Genomic DNA, 21,258 nt, shown 5'->3' with positions numbered 1-21,258 from the left:
ATATGAAGTGCTATTTTTAACAAGCAGCAGCTACTATTATTATTAGTTTAATTGATAGAATAATCTAGCAATCCTAAGGTTTAGTCTAAAGTTTGCTACATTTTTCTTTTCCTCAAGCGCTGAGCAGTGTGTGGTTAGTAGGTGGGAACGATAAATTTCCAGCACGCAGGCTTGAAATATCATAAGTACACTGCGCTGTTCCTGTGGTGCGGTCAATCCGCACCGCATCAATGTAAAAGCAGCCTTACAGGTTGTCCCTTTTTACCGGTTGCAAACTGCCAACATTTTTGGATAAATTTCATTATCCCTGGGAATTCACACCAAATCCAAGGAGGTGGGAAGGCATAGATTAGAAAAAGAACCTTTTTTATTGGCCTGACTTGACATTTTAACAGTGCCTTAACCAATTCAGCCACGGAAGAATTGATCCCCTTCTTGACCAGAGCACTTTTTGCGATTCGGCACTGCGTTGATTTAACTGACAATTGCGACACTGTACCCAAACAAAATTGACATCCTTTTTTTCCCACAAATAGAGCTTTCTTTTGGTGGTATTTGATCACCTCTGCGGTTTTTATTTTTTGCGCTATAAACAAAAAAAGAGTGACAATTTTGAAAAAAAAAAAACATTTTTTACTTTTTGCTATAATAAATATACACAAAAAATATATAAAAAAACTAATTTCTTTCTCAGTTTAGGCCGATATGTATTCTTCTACATATTTTTGGTAAAAAAATTGCAATAAGTGTATATTGATTGGTTTGCACAAAACTTATAGGGTCTACAAAATAGGGGATAGTTTTATGGCATTTTTATTATTCATTTTTTTTTATTAGTAGTGGCGACAATCAGCGATTTTTATTGTGACTTTGACTTTATGGCGGACACATTGGACACTTTTGACACTATTTTGGGACCATTGTCATTTATACAGTAATCAGTGGTATAAAATGCACTGATTACTGTGTAAATGACACTGGCAGGGAAGGGGTTAACCACTAGGGGCTAGGAATGGGTTAAGTGTGTCCTAGGGAGTGATTCCAACTGTGTGGAGGCTGGGCTACCAGTGACATTTTGTTTACAAAGGCATCTCCCCGTACTGCCGCTCTGTGACACGATCGTGGGACACTGACGGACATTGAGTCCGCGGGTCCCGCGGGCACGGTCACGGAGCTTGCGGTGAGCGAGTGCGCATGGCGTGCGCATGGCTTTGCCCAGCCAAGCCATTCTGCCGACGTATAATGTGCGTTAGGCGGTCGGCAAGCAGTTAAAGTGGCCCTTTCCTCCCTTTTACTAAAAAATAAAAGCACCATACAGCACCCTGGTAATGGGAAATCATCTTGCATTCACTAGTTAACCACTTCAGGACCGCCGTATTGCCAATGTACGTGAACACAATGGCACAGGCAGGCACAATCACGTAGATGTACGTGCCTGCCTTCCAGCGGGTGGGGGGTCCGATCGGACCCCCTCCCGTTGGATACGACGGTCCGGTTCGCTCCAGGAGCGCTCCGTGATGAGGGGATGGCCGTTGGTTTTCGGCCACCCCCTCTGGATCGCTCCTGGCCAATGAGAAGCTTCCTCCCACTGTGTATTGTTTACACAGGAAGGAGGAAGTGATGTCATTCTCCTCGGGGCGGTCTTTTTGACCGGACTACGAGGAGAAGACTAATAGTAAGTGTGCACCAACACTACACTGACATGTAGGTACACACAGGCACACAAACCCCCCCCGATCCCCCCCCCGCCCCCCCTCCCCCCCCCCAGTCACAGTGTCACTGATTGCATTGATCATTTCTTTACTGATCAATGCATTCAGTGTCAGTTGTGACAGTAAAAACTGTCAGGACAGTTAGTGTTATGTCCAGGGTAGCCCCCTATCACCCCCCAATAAAGATTTAACCCCCTGATTGCCCCTAGAGTTAACCCTTTCACCCCCTTTTGCCAGTGTCACTAAGCGATCATTTTTCTGATCGCTGCATGTGTCGCTAGGTAGCTAGTTATTTTTTTAGGTTCACCGCCAGGTTTTTATATCGCTAGGTACCCTGATATACTACCCAATAATGGTTTTAACCCCCTGATTGCCGCTAGTTAACCCTTTCACCCCCTTTTGCCAGTGTCACTAAGTGATCGTTTTTCTGATCGCTGCATTAGTGTCGCTACAGTCGCTAGGTAGCTAGTTATTTTTTTAGGTTCACCGCCAGGTTTTTATAGCGCTAGGTACCCCGATATACTACCCAATAATGGTTTTAACCCCCTGATTGCCGCTAGTTAACCCTTTCACCCCCTTTTGCCAGTGTCACTAAGCGATCATTTTTCTGATCGCTGCATAAGTGTCGCTAGTGTCGCTAGGTAGCTAGTTATTTTTTTAGGTTCACCGCCAGGTTTTTATAGCGCTAGGTACCCCGATATACTACCCAATAATGGTTTTAACCCCCTGATTTCCGCTAGTTAACCCTTTCACCCCTTTTGCCAGTGTCACTAAGCGATCGTTTTTCTGATCGCTGCATTAGTGTCGCTACAGTCGCTAGGTAGCTAGTTATTTTTTTAGGTTCACCGCCAGGTTTTTATAGCGCTAGGTACCCCGATATACTACCCAATAATGGTTTTAACCCCCTGATTGCCGCTAGTTAACCCTTTCACCCCCTTTTGCCAGTGTCACTAAGCGATAATTTTTCTGATCGCTGCATCAGTGTCGCTAGGTAGCTAGTTATTTTTTTAGGTTCACCGCCAGGTTTTTATAGCGCTAGGTACCCCGATATACTACCCAATAATGGTTTTAACCCCCTGATTGCTGCTAGTTAACCCTTTCACCCCCTTTCACCAGCGATCACAGTATAAGTGTCACTGGTGACGCTGGTTAGCCAGTTAGTTATTTAGGTTCCCCGTCAGGTTTTTATATAGCGTCAGGGACCCCCATATACTACCTAATAAAAATTTGAACCCCCTGATTGCCCCTAGTTAACCCTTTCACCACTGATCACCGTATAAGTGTTACGGGTGACTCTGGTTAGTTTGTTTTTTATAGCATCAGGGCACCCACCATTTATTACCCAATAAAGGTTTAACCCCCTGATCACCCGGCGGGTGATATCAATTAGGTTTTAGGGTCAGGGTCTGCGTCGCCCCAGGCAGCGCTAGGTTAGTGGCAGTACCGCTAACACCCACACGCAAAGCATAAACCTCCCGTAGTGGTATAGAATCTGAACAGATCAATATCTGATCTGATCAGATCTATACTAGCGTCCCCAGCAGTTTAGGGTTCCAAAAAAACGCATTGTTAGCGGGATCAGCCCAGATACCTGCTAGCACCTGCGTTTTGCCCCTCTGCCCAGCCCACCCAAGTGCAGTATCGATCGATCACTGTCACTTACAAAACATTAAACACATAACTGCAGTGATCGCAGAGTCAGGCCTGATCCCTGCCATCGCTAACAGGTTTTTTGGTAGCATTTTATATTTAAATCCGGAAGGCAGTGCTTGGTTTTCGGGGTCCCGTACGTGGCTAGGCTCCCAAAAAGTCCCCCACATGTGGTATCCCCGTACTCGGGAGAAGCAGCAGAATTTATTTTGGGGTGTAATTTGACTTCTGCCCATAGCATGTGTGAGCAATATATCATTTAGTGACAACTTTGTGAAAAAAAAAAAAAGTTTGTAATATTCCCGCAACTTTTGGCAAAATATAAAATATTCCATGGACTCAACATGCCTCTCAGTAAATAGCTTGGGGTGTCTACTTTCCAAAATGGGGTCATTTGGGGGGGTTTTGTGCTATTTTGGCATTTTATGGCCTTCGAAACTGTGATAGGTAGTGAGGAGTTAAATCAAAAATTTGCACCCTTAGAAATCCTGAAGGTGGTGATTGGTTTTCGGGGTGCCGTGCGCGACTAGACTCCCAAAAAGTCCCACACATGTGGTATCCCCGTACTCAGGAGAAGCAGCAGAATGTATTTTGGGGTGTCATTTCACATATGCCCATAGCATGTGTGAGCAATATATCATTTAGTGACAACTTTGTGCAAAAAAAAAAAGTTTGTAATATTCCCGCAACTTGTGGCAAAATATAAAATATTCCATGGACTCAACATGCCTCTCAGTAAATAGCTTGGGGTGTCTACTTTCCAAAATGGGGTCATTTTGGGGGGTTTTGTGCTATTTTGGCATTTTATGGCCTTCGAAACTGTGATAGGTAGTGAGGAGTTAAATCAAAAATTTGCACCCTTAGAAATCCTGAAGGTGGTGATTGGTTTTCGGGGTGCCGTGCGCGACTAGACTCCCAAAAAGTCCCACACATGTGGTATCCCCATACTCGGGAGAAGTAGCGGAATATATTTTGGGGTGCAATTCCACATATAACCATGGCATGTCATTATTCAATCCCTTAGGACAAAAAAAATAAATATTCAATGGGCTCAACATACCCATCAGCAATTTCCTTGGGGTGTCTACTTTCCAAAATGGGGTCATTTGGGGGGGATTTGTACTGCCCTGCCATTTTAGCACCTCAAGAAATGAGATCGGCAGTCATAAATTAAATGCTGTGTAAATTCCAGAAAATGTACTCTAGTTTGTAGACGCTATAACTTTTGCGCAAACCAAAAAATATACGCTTATTGACATTTTTTTTACTAAAGACATGTGGCTGAATAAATTTTGCCCTCAATGTATGACTAAAATTTAGTTTATTCGATTTTTCTTATAACAAAAAGAAGAAAATATCTTTTTTTTTCAAAATTTTCGCTCTTTTTCCATTTATATCGCAAAAAAAAAAAAAAAAAATCGCAGAGGCAATCAAATACCATCAAAAGAAAGCTCTATTTGTGGGAAGAAAAGGACGCAAATTTTGTTTGGGTGCAATATTGCATGACCACGCAATTACCAGTTAAAGCAGCGCAGTGCGAAATTGCAAAAAGACCTCTGGTCCTTAAGGTGTTTATTGGTCCGGAGCTGAAGTGGTTAAACAAACATTTTTTCACCTGCAATCACAGTTTTTCCTTTGCTTGTTTTTTTTAAGGCATTGGTGTTGTAACCATGGCCTCATAGCTCCATCCTGGGGACTTCCTGTCACATGCTCCAGCAGGCAGAACTAGAGTTCTAGACAAAGTTTCAGGAAGTAATTGGAGATGGATTCATCTGCCTTTAGTAAAAATGGCTACCGTGAGAGGAATAGGGAGGAAAATGAAAGTAAAACTATAGGTAAAACTTTATTTTTTTCATTTTGGATAGAGTAAAGGAGGGTTATTACTCCTGTCCATTTTTTATTTGCCATCTGTTTCCCATTGGGGAGTGAAAGGAAATCCCTGCAAATTAAGGGAATCCCTTGGGGCCCCCAGGTAACCAAAACTAGTGTCCTCTATTACCTTTCTTGGGACAACTCAAATTTGGGAATTTCTTTTACTTTCACTTTCAATAATAATGGTAAACAGGACAAATAGAGAAGGCAAATCTCCCTAATGAAGGCACAGGCAGCAATAAAAACGTAATGGGTTTTCTAATCCCTCTCCACTCTGTGTAAATTGAAAAAAGTTTTACCTTTAGTTTACTTTAAGGTTTGCAAAGAATAAAATGCCTACAATTATCTATAGGTACAGTATCTGTTTGTAGATTTCCATTACCAAATATTTCTAAAAGGTGGCTTTCTAAAGGAGGGGGAAGTTTCTATTTAATGCCAAATCTCTGCATTAACCCCTTTGCTGCCAGACCCTGTGCTCCATTTTGTACACTCAGGAGGCCAAACCATTCTTGCAATTTTTCCTTTGTTTTTTATTTTTCACTTATAGCTTTCAGAATTTGTGAAAGACCCCCCAAACCATATATTTTCTTAGCACATAAGTAGGGGGGTGAAGGGAATAGGAAAGGAGAGTGGGGGGAGTAGCTTTAGATGAAAGGGAGCCGTGGGGGTGGAGAGGGGACAGGTAGGTGGCAGCGTGGGTGGGGGAGGGGGGTCAGTCACATTAGGGGTTAATAACTCTGATCAGAGGGGACAGGGGTTGGAATCCACTGATCAGAGTGATAGAATTGTTCAGCAGAGTATGCTGAACAATTCTGATGTAAGCTTATGGTCATTGAAGTGATCATAAGCTTATAGAAGAGGGAGAAATGAGGTCCGTACACTGTACTGACCTGGCCACCTGCGGGCAATTCTGTACGGACCTGACAGTAAAAGGGTTAAAGAAAGGCACATACACTATTATAGTCTCATTAGAGCTTAGATTGCTAGTCTGATTTTACCTCAAGCTCTTGTTTATCCTGAGGATTTTCTTTAATCCATGACACCAGATCCAAAACAGATGTGTTGGGATCCAGTAGTCTAACAAGAGGAATGTTGGCATTCTTCTCCTCTAAGATCCGATATTGTAATGTCATTGCCAACATGGAGTCTATTCCCAGAGACCACAGATAACTAGTCATAATGATGTCACTTAGGGTGAAATTTGTAAGTTCACTTACTAATGACATAATGTAATCTTCAGGGCTTTGTTTATTGGTTTTTGATTGCTTTGTTTGGCTTATGTCCTGGCTGTTCACATATTCCAAAACCAGTTTGCCTAGCCGCTTCTTCATTACTGGATTGTACGAAAGCAGGCTGGTGGACAGAAATTCAAAGTCAAATTTTACTATGGCCTGTTGGGTATTGTTTAGTAAGAGACATTTTTTCAAGTGAACGTGGATCTCTTCTGTGCTGAACAGAAGTATTCCTTTTGCTCGTAAAAGGTCATGAATCCGCTGTTGATTAAGTAGTAGCCCAAGATTGAGGCCACCCCAGTTTATTGACTGAGCGGGAAGGCCAATATTTCTTCTGAATTGGCAGAAAATGTCCAGAAAGGAGTTGGCAGCAGCATAATTAGCTTGTCCTGTGTTTCCAATGAATGAAGCAATAGATGAGTAACATACAAAATAATCCAGTTTTTGGTTTAATGTGGCACGATGAAGGTTGACAGCCCCATTGACTTTTGGGCTGAAAACCTTCTCAAAGAGTGACAAATTTAACTTCTCCAAGATGCTGTCATGAAGAACAACAGCACTGTGAAAGACACCTTTGATTGGAATATTTGGGAACATTTTTTGTACTAAATCAATAGTTTTTTCCACTTCAATGTAATGGCTGATATCACATGACATTGTGATTATTTTAGCATTCTTCACTTCACTCTGTGCTTTCACTATTTCTTCTTCAATTTCCTTAGTTGGTTTTCTCTTTGAAAGAATCAAAATGTGGTTACCTCCATTGTGTAGAATGAATTTCACAGTTTCAAAGCCCAAACCAGTCAGGCCACCTGCCACAATGTAAAGAGCATTGTGCTTAAAAATCACTGGATCATTGACAAACATTGGTATCTTTGCCATTGTGTTCTTTTTAAGCTCAATGAGAGGTAAAGACTGAGCTCTAAAGTAGCTTGATATCGTATTGTCTAAATTAGATTTACTGTTAGATGCCTGAATTATGGCTTTCAATTGGATGATGGGGATGTCTGAAGACAGTGATTGTAACCATTTGTATATGGATTTTGCAGATTCTTGCAGATATGCTCTTTGGAAAATGATAGCAAGGTCAAGAATGTGTACATAAATGTCTTGTCGGCAGTTGAGTGCTAAATTGTGGGAATCTGCAAAATGTTTAAAGTCACGTAGGATAACAACATCTTTAAGAAGGGGGAGCTGGGTAAAGTCTACTGAGGTTATTTCTGATGTAGGAAGAATAATCATGGCACTACACGTTTTGCTATTACCTGTAATTCCTGGAGATATTGTTGTTTCCCAACCTCTTTGTTTTGCTGCCATTGATAAAAGTGTACAAACAATTGACTTTTCTTCTGTAGTTAAAATCGCCAATTTAGGTTTATTCTTTGCACTGGATAGTTGCTTATGGAAAATTTCCCATGCTAAAACAAATAGTGAAATGAAAGGTGAATCTCTCAGTACTGGAACCTTCTTCATCAAATAGCAGACCTTTTCAGGAATCATCACTTTGGAAGTCGCAACTGTTGGATAGCATGCAGCAACTCTATCCCCAACTTGAATTTTCTGGACATCTATTCCAACGGCTGTTACAGTTCCTGCTAAATCCAGAGCAACTAGCTTATATTTATCAGAAGCCATGTCATTCCAGTACAATGTGTTTCCATATTGCCAGCTAGAATTACTAACTGGGAAATAATCTTCAGTGTGGGCACCTATTTTGTCAATTTTTATCTCTACATCTTCGTTTGAAATCTCACTGAAGCTAGAATTGTTTGGTTCAGCAGAAAGATCAGTCATAGTGTGAATATCTGAAGTACATAAAGTAAAATTGTCTGATTGTTCTAAAGGTGCTGTTTTTTGTGTTATGTTTTCAGTATCTGAATATATAATGGCACCTGTGTAAATTCTACCCTCTTTTATCCATATTTCTGGATGATCTTTTGGCTTGTAATGAAGAAGAACTTGAGCCAGTGCCTCCACATCTTGTGGACCTGAAGAGCTAATGTCAATCATCTGAAAGGTAATGTCTGGCATTTCAGTTACACAAGCATGTGTCATCCCATTGAAAGCAAAACCAGGGTTGATGTGATCTACTGTGCCTTCAGTTGTTTTAAATGTGACTGTCCTGATAGACATTTCAGAGCCATTCTGTCTTACTGCCAACATCAGCTGACGGTAAACCTCACAGCATTTTGCTAAATATTGTGTAGGATTGTTTAGAACAGCATCACTGAGTCTATGGATTCCCCACATAAATACGACATCTTTAAATTTATTGCTGAATAGTTTGTGTAACTCGATGTCTGAATCCCAGCTATTAAAGTTAATGTAACTCAATCCCTTGTGTATGTATGTTGATAATTGCTGACTCACTCCATGGTTATCTGCATAAATTAGCATGCTTGGATTTTCATTTGATGCATTCTTCAAGCTTGGTGCTTGTGTCCAATTCATTTGGAAAAAGGCATTACCCTGTATTTTCATTGTTTGTTTCACAGATACCAACCTGACATTCTTCATCTCTACTAGAACTAAACCGCTGACATCTGCAAAGCATCCACACAGTTCAAAATGATTTTGTGCTGTTTTTGTTGTTTTCATGTAGATCACCATTTCTTCTTGGAGTGGATGAAAAATTGTCAGGCTTGCTATGGAGGATGGGAAGACTGCAGTAGCTCCTTTGATTTTAGAGCCTAAGAGACAAACCATTTGAAGGAAATAGTCTAAAATTACTGGGTGTATGTGGTATTCGTACATTGTTTCTTTGATTTCTTCACTGACTTTCACTCTGCCTATCACTTCATTAAACTCTTCCCCATAGTAAACCTCATCCAATTGTTTGTAAACTTTCCCATACTCAAACCCAAAGGCTGACAGTAGTTCATAAATGTCTTCCTGTTTAAAAGCAGTCTTGCACCTCTTGGCAACATTCTGAATGTAAATGTGTCTGTCAATATCTATTTTACTTTTATTTGTGTGGAGTTTTCCTTTTGCATAAACATGTGAAGTTAAAATTTCAAAATGAGTGTCTTGGTCTTGTTTGTATAGCTTGACTTTTAACTCCTGAGATTCTTTTTGAAGAACACATGGATTGAGAAATGCTATACTGATTTTTAAGGAGTTTAATGGCACCCTGGGCTTCAAGATTGCAACTGTTGCTGCCAATCCCAGTTCTACATAAAAAGCACCAGGAACAAGAGTAGTACCCAAATTCTTGTGCTCATAGACATATGGTGTCAGTGATTTCGATAGTGAGCATTTAAATTCAGTGAAATCCTCATTAACACTGTGCAGCAGTGGATGAATGGCAGAAACAGCTAATTGGTTTCCTTGCCTGATTTTTTCAAAATTTGTATCTTGGTGGTTGTGCTCAAAGTGATACCTTGGCATTGAAGATGGAAACGATTTATACTTGGAAAACAGATTATTCCAATTAGGATTGCATCCCTTTTTGAAAAGAGCAATCAACAGGGAAAAAATTGTCTCATACTCATTTTTTGGATGCACAGCAGGCATAACGATTGTATCTGGTCCGAGAATCTCAACAATGTTTTTATGTAGTGCTCTACGGGGCCCAATTTCTATAAACACAATGTGCTCTTTATTGTTGGCAGAAGCTTTTATTGCTTCTTCAAATACAACTGGCTGACGAATATTTTTGGCCCAGTAGTCTCCAGTTGTAAAATCTCCTTTTGTTGCTGGCTTGCCAGTCACTGTGGAAATGAGCTCACATTTCAAATTATTTGCATGTAAGTTCTTTAAATTGTTTTTTATGTCATCCAATATTGGTTCCATCAAATAACTGTGGTATGCAGAAGGGACATCTAAATCATGGAGAAATATATTACTTTTGTTGTAATGTTGGGACAAGTGATCACTTATCCTCTGTATAGCTTCTTCATCTCCGGAAAGTGTACATGAAGAAGGACTGTTGTATGCAGCAATGCACGCTTTTTCATTGTATGACAAGATCATATTTGATATTTCTCTTACTGGTACATTTCCAACCACAAGCATTTTCCCTCCAGAAACCATATGTTGCAATTTGCTCCTGTGATAAATAACTTTAACCGCATCTTCGAGTGAAAGAAGACCAGAACAATATGCTGCAGCAACTTCTCCTACTGAATGTCCAACAATACAGTCTGGATTCACCCCCCAGTGTCCTAGAAGATCCACCAATGACACCTGGATAGTAAAGAGCAGCAATTGTGCAACATCTGGGCGGGAAAAGTCATCATATTCATTCTCCAGCAATTGTACCACAGAAAGGGAAGTGTAAACTTGAATCACCTTGTCTACCTCTAAACATTTTGCTTTGAACACTTCCTCATTTTCTAGCAATACCTTGCACATTGCTTTGGAAAGGACTCCATTCCCACAGAACACAAATACAATCTGAGGACTTTTCTTGACTGGAGATGTCTCTGTATTTATGGATGGAAGCTGTTTCTGCAGATTAGGTAAGGAAGACACCAGAAATGCTGCTCTGAATTTGAAATTAAGATGACTTCTTCTGCAGGCAGCTGTGTACACCAGGTTCTCCAAAGATAATGATGATGACAATTTGCTCAGCTCTTGTTTTGTATCTTTAATGCTGAGATTAAGTGATTTGTTGGAGGCTGCTGAGAGGATAAATATTTCAGCAGGTCTTTTGGAATGAAGTTTAGGGTTATCCCCTTTGTATTGTTTGATGACAACATGAGAATTAGTTCCTCCAAAGCCAAAGCAATTAATGCCAGCTATTCTCCCACAGTTTACCTGTTCATGCCATTTCTCAGGAGCTGTTGGAACAACTAGTTTGGATTCTTCAATTTGTTTAATACCAAGTTCTTTAGAATAATGTAAAGATGGGGGAATCACTTCATGACGCATCATTAGCAGAACTTTTATCAATCCAGCCATTCCAGCAGCTGATTCTGTGTGTCCAATATTTCCTTTAACTGATCCAATTATCAGAGGTTTCATTCCACTTGGGCGCATTTTTCCAATGATATTTCCTATACTGGTCACTTCAATTGGATCCCCAACAAGTGTTCCAGTGCCATGAGCCTCAACATACTGTATAGAACATGGATCTATAGCTGTGTAGATTTGCTTTAACAGTGACTCCTGTTGGTTTTGAGATGGTTTGGTAATTGGTGTTACTGACCGCCCATTTTGATTAACTGAGCATGCACTTATAACACCCCATATTTTGCTGTAATCATGTTTGGCCTGTAGAACAGAAAGAAAATCTGTTTATCTTACTACATTAGATGGAGAAATATTGTAAATAAACCTTCATGTAACAAAGTTGAGTTTTGTTTATGTACTAGTTATCAGAAAGTAGTGAAATATGGAAAAGCAAATTATAGGTTACATTGGTTACTTTTGTGTACAAAGCAGTAACTCCCATAACCCAAATTATTTTTATTTTTTGTAGCAGAAAACAATGTGACCTTAGTTTAATATAATATACATATCCTGTGACCAGGGGCAGACTGACAACTCATGGGGCCCACAGGCAATAGATTATGGGGCCACACAGTATACACACACACATACAGTATACACACACAGGCACGCAATCTACACATATAGTATACACGCACAGAATACACATACACACACTGAAAAGGTACTGGAGAGGCGAGGCAGCTATAATCTTGGGATTTTTTTAAAAACACAGATTTTTACATACTGTACCTGGTTTTATTGAGGCTGGCAACCCTGATGGGGCCCCTTAGTGACATCTGGCCCTCGGGCAGTGCCCGAATGGTCAGTCCGCCCCTGCCTGTGACATTTTAGTTACTGGGCTGCTAGTTCGCAGTGAGCATGCTTTCAGCACAGAAACCTATTTCCCATGGACCAATATATGCGGCCACTAGGTCCAAAGCCCACCCACCCCATGGCCACATATATGGGTTCATAGGAAATTAGTTTCTGTGCTGAAAGCATGCTCACTGCGAGCCCGCAGCACAGTAACTAAAATGTCACAGAAAGCTCATGATACATACTTGTGACTGGGAGCTTCTAAACATGTGATGATTATGTGACTGCTGTGACAACCAATCAAGGGGTTTTCAGGATTGGAATGCCTGCCTCCGCCTCCCGGCATTTGAATCTCCTTAAAGAGCTGGGGGGGAGGGAGAGTATTTACAACATAGGTCTGCTTACTTAGCCTGTTAGTTTGCAATCTACTGAGATTTTACATATCATCTATCTGATTTTAGCCCAGTTCAATGTTAACTGACGCAATATTTCCTCACTGATTGTTTTCAAATGTTTACTGAAGTTGTTCTGATTTTGCACTGGTAAGTTGTTTATAAGCTGAATAGTTCATATTTGGCAACCATGTTTTTTTTTGCTTGGCACATGTGGATGCAATTAATTAGAGTTTACCTGCTTTAAAGGTTTAAGAACAACAACACCACATCCTTCTCCTCTTCCATAGCCATCTGCCTTTTGGGAAAACGGTTTACTCGTTCCATCGGGAGAAATCATATTTGCCTTACTGAGAGTGACATAGGTATGGGGATCAAGAATACAGCTGGCACCACCACATATTGCCATCTTGCAATCTCCTGTAATAGCATCATTGTATAAAACATTTGGATAATGTATTTACTCTTTCCAAGCATAACTAAACCTAATAAAAAAATGGCAGGATTTGAAATTAATGACAGTTCTTAGTCTTGATATTTTATTTTTTGAGGCATAGTATGAGGTTAAAGTGGTTGTAAAGTATAATTGTTTTAAATAAAATAACAAACATGTTACCCATACCTGCTCTGTGCAAACATAACACACAGAGCGGCCCAAACCTTCCCTTCTGGGGTCCCCTACTGGCACCCTCGGCTCCTTCACCGGCACCCTTGGCTCCTCCACCTCTGTATGTGCTCCAGTGGTGGAACTACCAGGGTAACAAAGTTTGCACTTGCGACTGAGCCATGGTGTTCTGCCACTGTGGGAGTGCCCCAGGCATCCTCTCCTTCCACCTCCTATCACTTTCAAATTCAACTGACCAGCTCATGTAAAGGGAAGTGGATACCATAAGGTAAGGGGGTACACGGATATAAGGGTTCCCCTTATATCAGTGTCCTCACTCACCTCTTACATCAGTGAACCTCTTTACCTTAGTGTATTCATTCTGCAGACTGGTGTAAAGGGGAAATCTGATATAAGGGGTCTCTGGTCACCAGATCTCCCTTCCCCACATTAGAGTTTCCAGCATTCTCCCTTAAATCAGAGTTAGCAGAGTTCATCCTTAAAGTGCACAGGGAACATTGCAGACTCTGAGGTAAATAAGAACTCTGTTGTAAGGGGGGCTCTGGAGACCAGAGAACCTCATACATCAGAGTTCCCCTTTATATCAGGGTCTGCAGAATTCCCCTATACATCATGACCCACAGTGTTCCCCTTTACATTAGGGTCTGCAGAGTTCCCCTTTACATCAGGGTCCACAGAGTTCCCCTTTAAATCTTGGTCTGCTGAGTTCCCCTTTACAAGAGGGTCCGCAGAGCTCCCTTGCAATGTAAAGCAAAACCCTGTAAATTCTGATGTACTATAAAGGGAAACCCTCATTTAAAGGGGGCTCTTGGAACGTTGGGCACTCTGATGTAAGGGAGGACTCTAATATGAGAGGCAACTCAGTGTACTCTAATATAAGTGGGAACTCTGGTCAGTGGGGTCAGTGGGAAGGGCCCCAGGAGGGTTTTAGTTAAGCCTCTGGTGTTCCCCCATAGCAATCCACTTGCTATGGAGGCATGCCTGAGGGCTTTCTTCTGAGCCAGGCTGTGTGCATCCATAGACGCACACAGAATGATTTGGCTCTGCTCCCTCTTCACATATTTGATTGACAGCAGCAGGAGCCAATGGCTTTTGCCGCTGCCTCTATGTCCCGTGAGGCAAGAAACACAGACCAGCGCAATTGCAGACGGGCACAGTACTGGATCGAGAGGGCAATACAACTACTGGGTCCTTTTTTTTTTTTTTATCTTAAAGCGGTAGTAAACCACAGACCTAAAAAAAAAAACCCTGCAAGGCAAAGTTATAATGTGCTAGTATACATCGCTGTGTGTGGCTAGGCAGAGAAAAAGTCTCACATGTGTGGTATCGCCATACTTGAAAGGAGTAGAAGAATGTGTTTTGAGGTGTATTTCTAAGTGTGCCTATGCTGTGTGTTAGAAATCGTATTAATTGACAATTTTGTGTAAAAAAAAAAAAAATACTTTTTTTCCTGCATTTTACAAAAAGTTGCAGCAAAAAATTATATTTTCAAAAGACTCATTGGAGGAGATTTACTAAAAGTGGTGCACTCAGAATATGGTGCAGCTGTGCATGGTAGCCAATCAGCTTCTAAATTCAGCTTGTTTAACCACTTCCTGACCGGCGCACACTGATGTTCGTTGGCAGAATGGCACAGACAGGCAAATGGACATACAGGTATGTCCCTTTAAGTTTGCCGCCATGCCATCGCATGCCACCGGCGGCGCAGGCCGGTCAGGACCTCCGTAAATCGGATCGCGGGACCCACGGACTTTATCGCCGCTGGGATAGCGGCGATCGTCTCATGGGGAGGAAGAACGGGGAGATGCTAAAGTAAACAAGCATCTCCCCGTTCTGTCTAGCAAGTGTCACTGATCTCTGCTCCCTGTGATCGGAACAGAGATTAGTGACATGTAACACAAAGCCACACCCCCCACAGTTAGAAACACTCCCCTAGGACACGTTTAACCCCTAAACTGCCACCAAGTGGTTAACCCCTTCACTGCCAGCGTCATTTACACAGGAATCGGTGCATTTGTATAGCGCTGATTGCTGTATAAATCCCAAAAAAATGTCAAAAATTTCCGATGTGTCTGCCATAATGTCGCAGTCACAAATAAAAAAAATCACTGATCGCCGCCATTACTAGTAAAAAGAAAACTATTAATAAAAATGCCATAAAACTATCCCCTATTTTGTAAACTTTTGCGCAAACCAATCAATAATCACTTTTTGCGATTTTTTTTTTTTTTTTTACCAAAAATATGTAGAAGAATACATATCAGCCTAAACTGAGGAAAAAAATGTTTTTTTTATACATTTTTGAGGGATATTTGTTATAACAAAAATAAAAAAAATTTTTTTTTCAAAATTGTCACTCTTTTTTTGTTTATAGCGCAAAAAATAAAAACCGCAGGGGTGATCAAATACCACCAAAAGAAAGCTCTATTTGTGGGGAAAAAAAAAGGACGTAAATTTTGTTTGGGAGCCATGTCGCAGGACCGTGCAATTGTTAGTTAAAGTGATGCAGTGCCGAACCGCGAAAATTGGTCTGGTCTTTGGCCAGCAAAATGGTCTGGGGCTTATGTGGTTAATTAAGATTTGGCAATAAAACCTGGAAGCTGATTGGTTTCTATGCAAAGCTGCACCATATTTTGCACTCTTCAGCTTTAGTAAATAACCCCCACTATGCCTTTCAGAAAATACCTTGGGGTGTTTGCTTTCCAAAATTGGGTCATTTTGTGGGTGTTTCTCCTGTCCTGGTGTTTCAGGGACTCAAGAAATTAAAAGTATAATTTATGCTTATTGAAAGTCCAAAGATGCTCTTTGGATTTTGGGCCCCTCTATGCATCTAGGCTGTGAATCTAGGCTATGGAAGAGTCTCACACATGTTTTGGAATGTACAGTGCCTTTTGCGAAAGTATTCGCCCCCTTGAACTTTTCAAACTTTTGCCACATTTTAGGCTTCAAACATAAAGATATAAAATTTTTATTTTTTGTGAAGAATCACCAACAAGTGGGACACAATTGTGAAGTGGAACGAAATCTATTGGATAATTTAAACTTTTTTAGCAAATAAAAAACTAAAAAGTGGTGCGTGCAAAATTATTCGGCCCCTTTACTTTCAGTGCAGCAAACTCACTCCAGAAGTTCAGCGAGGATCTCTGAATGATCCAATGTTGTCCTAAATGACTGATGGTGATAAATAGAATCCACCTGTGTGTAATCAAGTCTCTGTATAAATGCATCTGCTCTATGATAGTCTCAGGGTTCTGTTGAAAGCGCAGAGAGCATCATGAAGACCAATAAACACACCAGGCAGGTCCGTAATACTGTTGTGGAGAAGTTTAAAGCCGGATTTGGATATAAAAAGATTTCCCAAGCTTTAAACATCCCAAGGAGCACTGTGCAAGCGACCATTTTGAAATGGAAGGAGTATCAGACCACTGCAAATCTACCAAGACCTGGCCGTCCCTCTAAACTTTCAGCTCAGACAAGGAGAAGACTGATCAGAGATGCAGCCAAGAGGCCCATGATCACTCTGGATGAACTGCAGAGAACTACAGCTGAGGTGGGAGAGTCTGTCCATAGGACAACAATCAGTCGTGCACTGCACAAATCTGGCCTTTATGGAAGAGTGGCAAGAAGAAAGCCATTTCTCAAAGATATCCATAAAAAGTCTTGTCTAAAGTTTGCCACAAGCCACCTGGGAGACACACCAAACATGTGGAAGAAGGTGCTCTGGTCAGATGAAACCAAAATCAAACTTTTTGCCCACAATGCAAAACGATATGTTTGGCGTAAAAGCAACACAGCTCATCACCCTCAACACACCATCCCCACTGTCAAACATGGTGGTGGCAGCATCATGGTTTGGGCCTGCTTTTCTTCAGCAGGGACAGGGAAGATGGTTAAAATTGAGGGGAAGATGGATGCAACCAAATACAAGACCATTCTGGATGAAAACCTGTTGGAGTCTGCAAAAGACCTGAAACTGGGACGGAGAGTTATCTTCCAACAAGACAATGATCCCAAACATACAGCAAAATCTACAAAGGAATGGTTCACAAATAAACGTATCTAGGTGTTAGAATGGCCAAGTCAAAGTCCAGACCTGAATCCAATCGAGAATCTGTGGAAAGAGCTGAAAACTGCTGTTCACAAACGCTCTCCATCCAACCTCACTGAGCTCGAGCTGTTTTGCAAGGAAGAATGGGCAAGAATTTCAGTCTCTCGATGTGCAAAACTGATAGAGACAATCCCCAAGCGACTTGCAGCTGTAATCGCAGCAAAAGGTGGCTCTACAAAGTATTAACGCAAGGGGGCCGAATAATTTTGCACGCCCCACTTTTCATTTTTTTATTAGTTAAAAAAGTTTCAAAAATCCAATAGATTTCGTTCCACTTCACAATTGTGTCCCACTTGTTGGTGATTCTTCACAAAAAATAAAATTTTTATATTTTTATGTTTGAAGCCTGAAATGTGGCAAAAGGTTGAAAAGTTCAAGGGGGCCGAATACTTTCGCAAGGCACTGTAATTCTAAAGGCCCGTACACACGGTCGGACTTTTTGACAACAAACATGCAAATTAGCTGTTTTGGAGCAACATCCGACTGTGTGTACGCTCCATCGGACAAACTTTTTCTGTTTTCATCGGACTTTTGTTGGCTGTGCGAACGGACAAACTTTCTGGCAACAAAAGTCCGATGGAGCAAAGTCCTACCGTGTGTACGCAAAAGCATCGGAATTTTGTACAAGGTACAAACACGCATGCTCAGAACCATTGCAAACGATCAGACTACAATACAGAAGTTGACCAAAGGTGGCGCTGGAGTCATTGAACGTCCTCTTTTGAAGCGGCGTCAGTACGTTGTGACGTCATTACGTTCGTGTTTGTTGTCAAAAAGTCCGACCGTGTGTATGCAATACAAACTTGTGGACAACACACTTTGTACAAAAGTCCACGGAAAAGTTTGTACAAGTCCGACCGTGTGTATGGGGCTTAAGAATGTCTTTGCTATGTGTGAGAAATAACTTGTTCAATTTACAACTTAGTGGGAAAAAAAAATTCATTTAATTTCTTCATTTTCCAAAAAACTATTATGCCTCTTATTAAATACCTTTTACTGTCTACTTTCCAAAAAGGGGCCATGCTGTTGGTATCTGTACTGTCTTGACAGATTTCAAATATACTGTATATTCTATAGTTTGTAGACACTACAATATAACTTTCACACAGACTAAATAATATACACTGTTTTTTTTATACTAAAGCATTATACATTTTGTACTGGAAGGAGTTGAAACAGTCCAGTCTTTAAATAGTAAGTGGGAAAATACTAGCTTACTATTTTGGAAAAAGGTTTGTTAACCTGGGATTTCTGTGTGAATTAGTTCCTAAAATGTGATCTTTTTTCTGTTAACAAATTTTTTGGTTGTATTTCTCTTTTGGGCCACCGGAAGAAACTTACTTTTGTTCTCCTGTGACCCAGAGTTAACTGATAGAGAGCTATTGTCTGCTATCAGCTGATGGACAGAGCCAAACCAGGCTTCCGAAAGGATATTGTGAGGATCCACCCAGCTACCTGACTGACAGCTACTTCCACCTTTCAGCACGCGGCTAAGAGCCAGAGCCAGCTGCTCCCGCCCCCTCCCCAGGCCGGTGTCTTGTCAAATAGCGTCCTCCATCAGATAGTGTCCCCTGCGTACTGCGCATGCGCAGTACACAGGAACACAGATTCTGAAAATTGCCGAGGATGAACGGCGCCTGCGCCGTGAGTCCAGGTTCTATCCCCACTATCCAAGTGGACATAGAGTTAGAATAAAAAAGAGCCGAGAGCAGCGAGGCCGAGCCCGAAGCGTGGCGAGCGAAGCTCGCCCGCGAGGGACCCTCTAAAATTCACAACCCTATGTCCGCTTGGATGGTGAGGCTACCACTTCCACTCACGGCGCAGGCGCCGTTCAGCTTCAGAGATTTTCCGAAGCTTCGTCTGCTCCGTACTGCGCATGCACAGTACGGAGTGGACACTATGTGATGCCCGGACTCTATACGCCAGAACACTGGCACTTCAGTGAGACAGCCATCGATCTCCACTTGGAAAAGATCTAGAACTGAGCAATCAGCGGTCAAATGATCATTCAGTTTTTGGTCTTACATAAACAAAAGCAGCGCTCTATTGGACAAAAAGTAAAAATATCTGTGTCCATATGTATATTCACATATAAATATATGTACACCTTGGATTGAATAATAAAAAAAAAGAAGCACTTTATTACACATATTTTTAAGCCCAACCCATGGGGTATGACTAGAAGTGTGAACAATCATATATATATATATATATATATATATATATATATATATATAAGCTTTTCTGTGTTAAGACTGTACGCTTAAAATTAATAAGATTAAAAGAAAAGATTTTAAGCATGGTACCACCAGTATTTTCCTGAAGAGTGGTTAACTGTACACGGAAAGGCTCACAGTTTCACATGCAAAAAGTCATGCATGGAGGGAAACTCAGGCTCCAGTGAGGTGGGGATGACAGAGCTCTGCCTGTGAGGTGGGGATGACAGAGCTCCGCCTGTGATCTCAAGGCCGGTGTTCTGGCATATAGAGTCCGGGCATCACATAGAAGCTTCGGAAAATCTCCGAAGCTGAACGGCGCCTGCGCCGTGAGTGGAGGTGGTAGCCCCACCATCCAAGCGGACATAGGGTTGTGAATTTTAGAGGGCCCCTCGCGGGCGAGCTTCGCTCGCCACGCTTCGGGCTCGGCCTCGCTGCTCTCGGCTCTTTTTTATTCTAACTCTATGTCCACTTGGATAGTGGGGATAGAACCTGGACTCACGGCGCAGGCGCCGTTCATCCTCGGCAATTTTCGGAATCTGTGTTCCTGTGTACTGCGCATGCGGAGTACGCAGGGGACACTATCCGATGGAGGACGTTCTTAGACAAGACACCGGTGAGTGTGTAGATGGTGGAGCAGAGGAAACTTGTGCCGGTCACGGCAGTGTCAGGAGCTGGGCTCTGTGATCCACACACAAGCGGCTGACTGGGATGGTATGCGTCAATGCCGAGCAGTGGATCCCGGACGGAGGAGACAGGGATGCCTGATGTGACTGAGCATGCGCCGAGATGTGAATGTGATGTTAGCGCTTCTTCCGAGTGCAGAGACCAGATCAACAGAGGTGGACTGCAAGCTGTGGGGTTGCCGTAGCTGACATGTTTTGCGCGCCTGCGCTTTGTCAAAGCTACAGAGGCAACCACAGGGAAATCATTTAAAGCTAATGGCCAGAGGGATGGGAGGGGAAAGACGAGGAACAAGCCTGCCGATAAATGTTAACCCCTCATCCTCACCGACACATGGCATACATTAATAGGTCATTAGACAACAAAATAATTAAAACAAAAAATTTTAATTAAACAAATAGTTATAAAAATTGATATATTGATCTGATATGATTAAATTAAAACTCCAGAGGTTGCGGTCCACCTCTGTTGATCTGGTCTCTGCACCTGGAAGAAGCGCTGGCGTCACACGTCTCGGTGCACTGGAGCCTGAGCAGTCCCTCCCTGCATGACTTTTTGCATGTGAAACTGTGAGCCTTCTGAGTACAGATGACCACTCTTCAGGAACATACTGGTGGTACCATGCTTAAAATCTTTTCTTTTAATCTTATTCATTTTAAGCGTACAGTCTTAACACAGGAAAGCTTTTATATATATATATATATATATATATATATATATATATATATATATATATATATATATATATATATATATATGAATATGACTGTTCACACTTCTACTCAAAGCCCCATGGACAGTGTTGGGCTTAAAAATATGTGTTATAAAGTATTTCTTTTAATAGGAATATGTTGTTATGGTAGCAGCTAGCTACCATAACCCCGATATCTTCTTCAAAGGTGGGTACGATCGGGTCTATTCCCTTGGCTGACATGGAGATGAGTGAGGGGAAGATGGCCCCCACCTGTCTCCATATGATTGCAGGGTGGAAGCTAGCTACCATAACCCCGATATTG

At 41.6% G+C, this 21,258-nt stretch overlaps 1 protein-coding gene across 1 annotated transcript in view; it reads right to left on the bottom strand.

Moving 5' to 3' along the window:
• Positions 1-6,217: 6,217 nt before the first annotated feature.
• LOC143998019 (uncharacterized) overlaps positions 6,218-21,258 on the bottom strand; it is a 35,987-nt gene continuing 20,946 nt past the window's right edge. Inside the window, exons 5-6 of the mRNA XM_077493807.1 lie at positions 12,848-13,029; positions 6,218-11,680 (exon numbers count right to left, since the gene is read on the bottom strand). Coding sequence (XP_077349933.1) covers positions 6,218-11,680; positions 12,848-13,029 — 5,645 coding nt within the window. The remainder of the gene's footprint in view (positions 11,681-12,847; positions 13,030-21,258) is intronic.

The sequence above is a fragment of the Lithobates pipiens genome, unplaced genomic scaffold (genome assembly GCF_037356315.1).
Source record: "Lithobates pipiens isolate NorthernLeopardFrog02 unplaced genomic scaffold, aLitPip1_a1.2 Scaffold_19, whole genome shotgun sequence".
Lineage (NCBI taxonomy): Eukaryota > Metazoa > Chordata > Amphibia > Anura > Ranidae > Lithobates > Lithobates pipiens.
The sequence above is the reverse complement of the archived record's forward strand: the minus strand, read 5'-3'. Positions and strand labels throughout refer to the sequence as shown.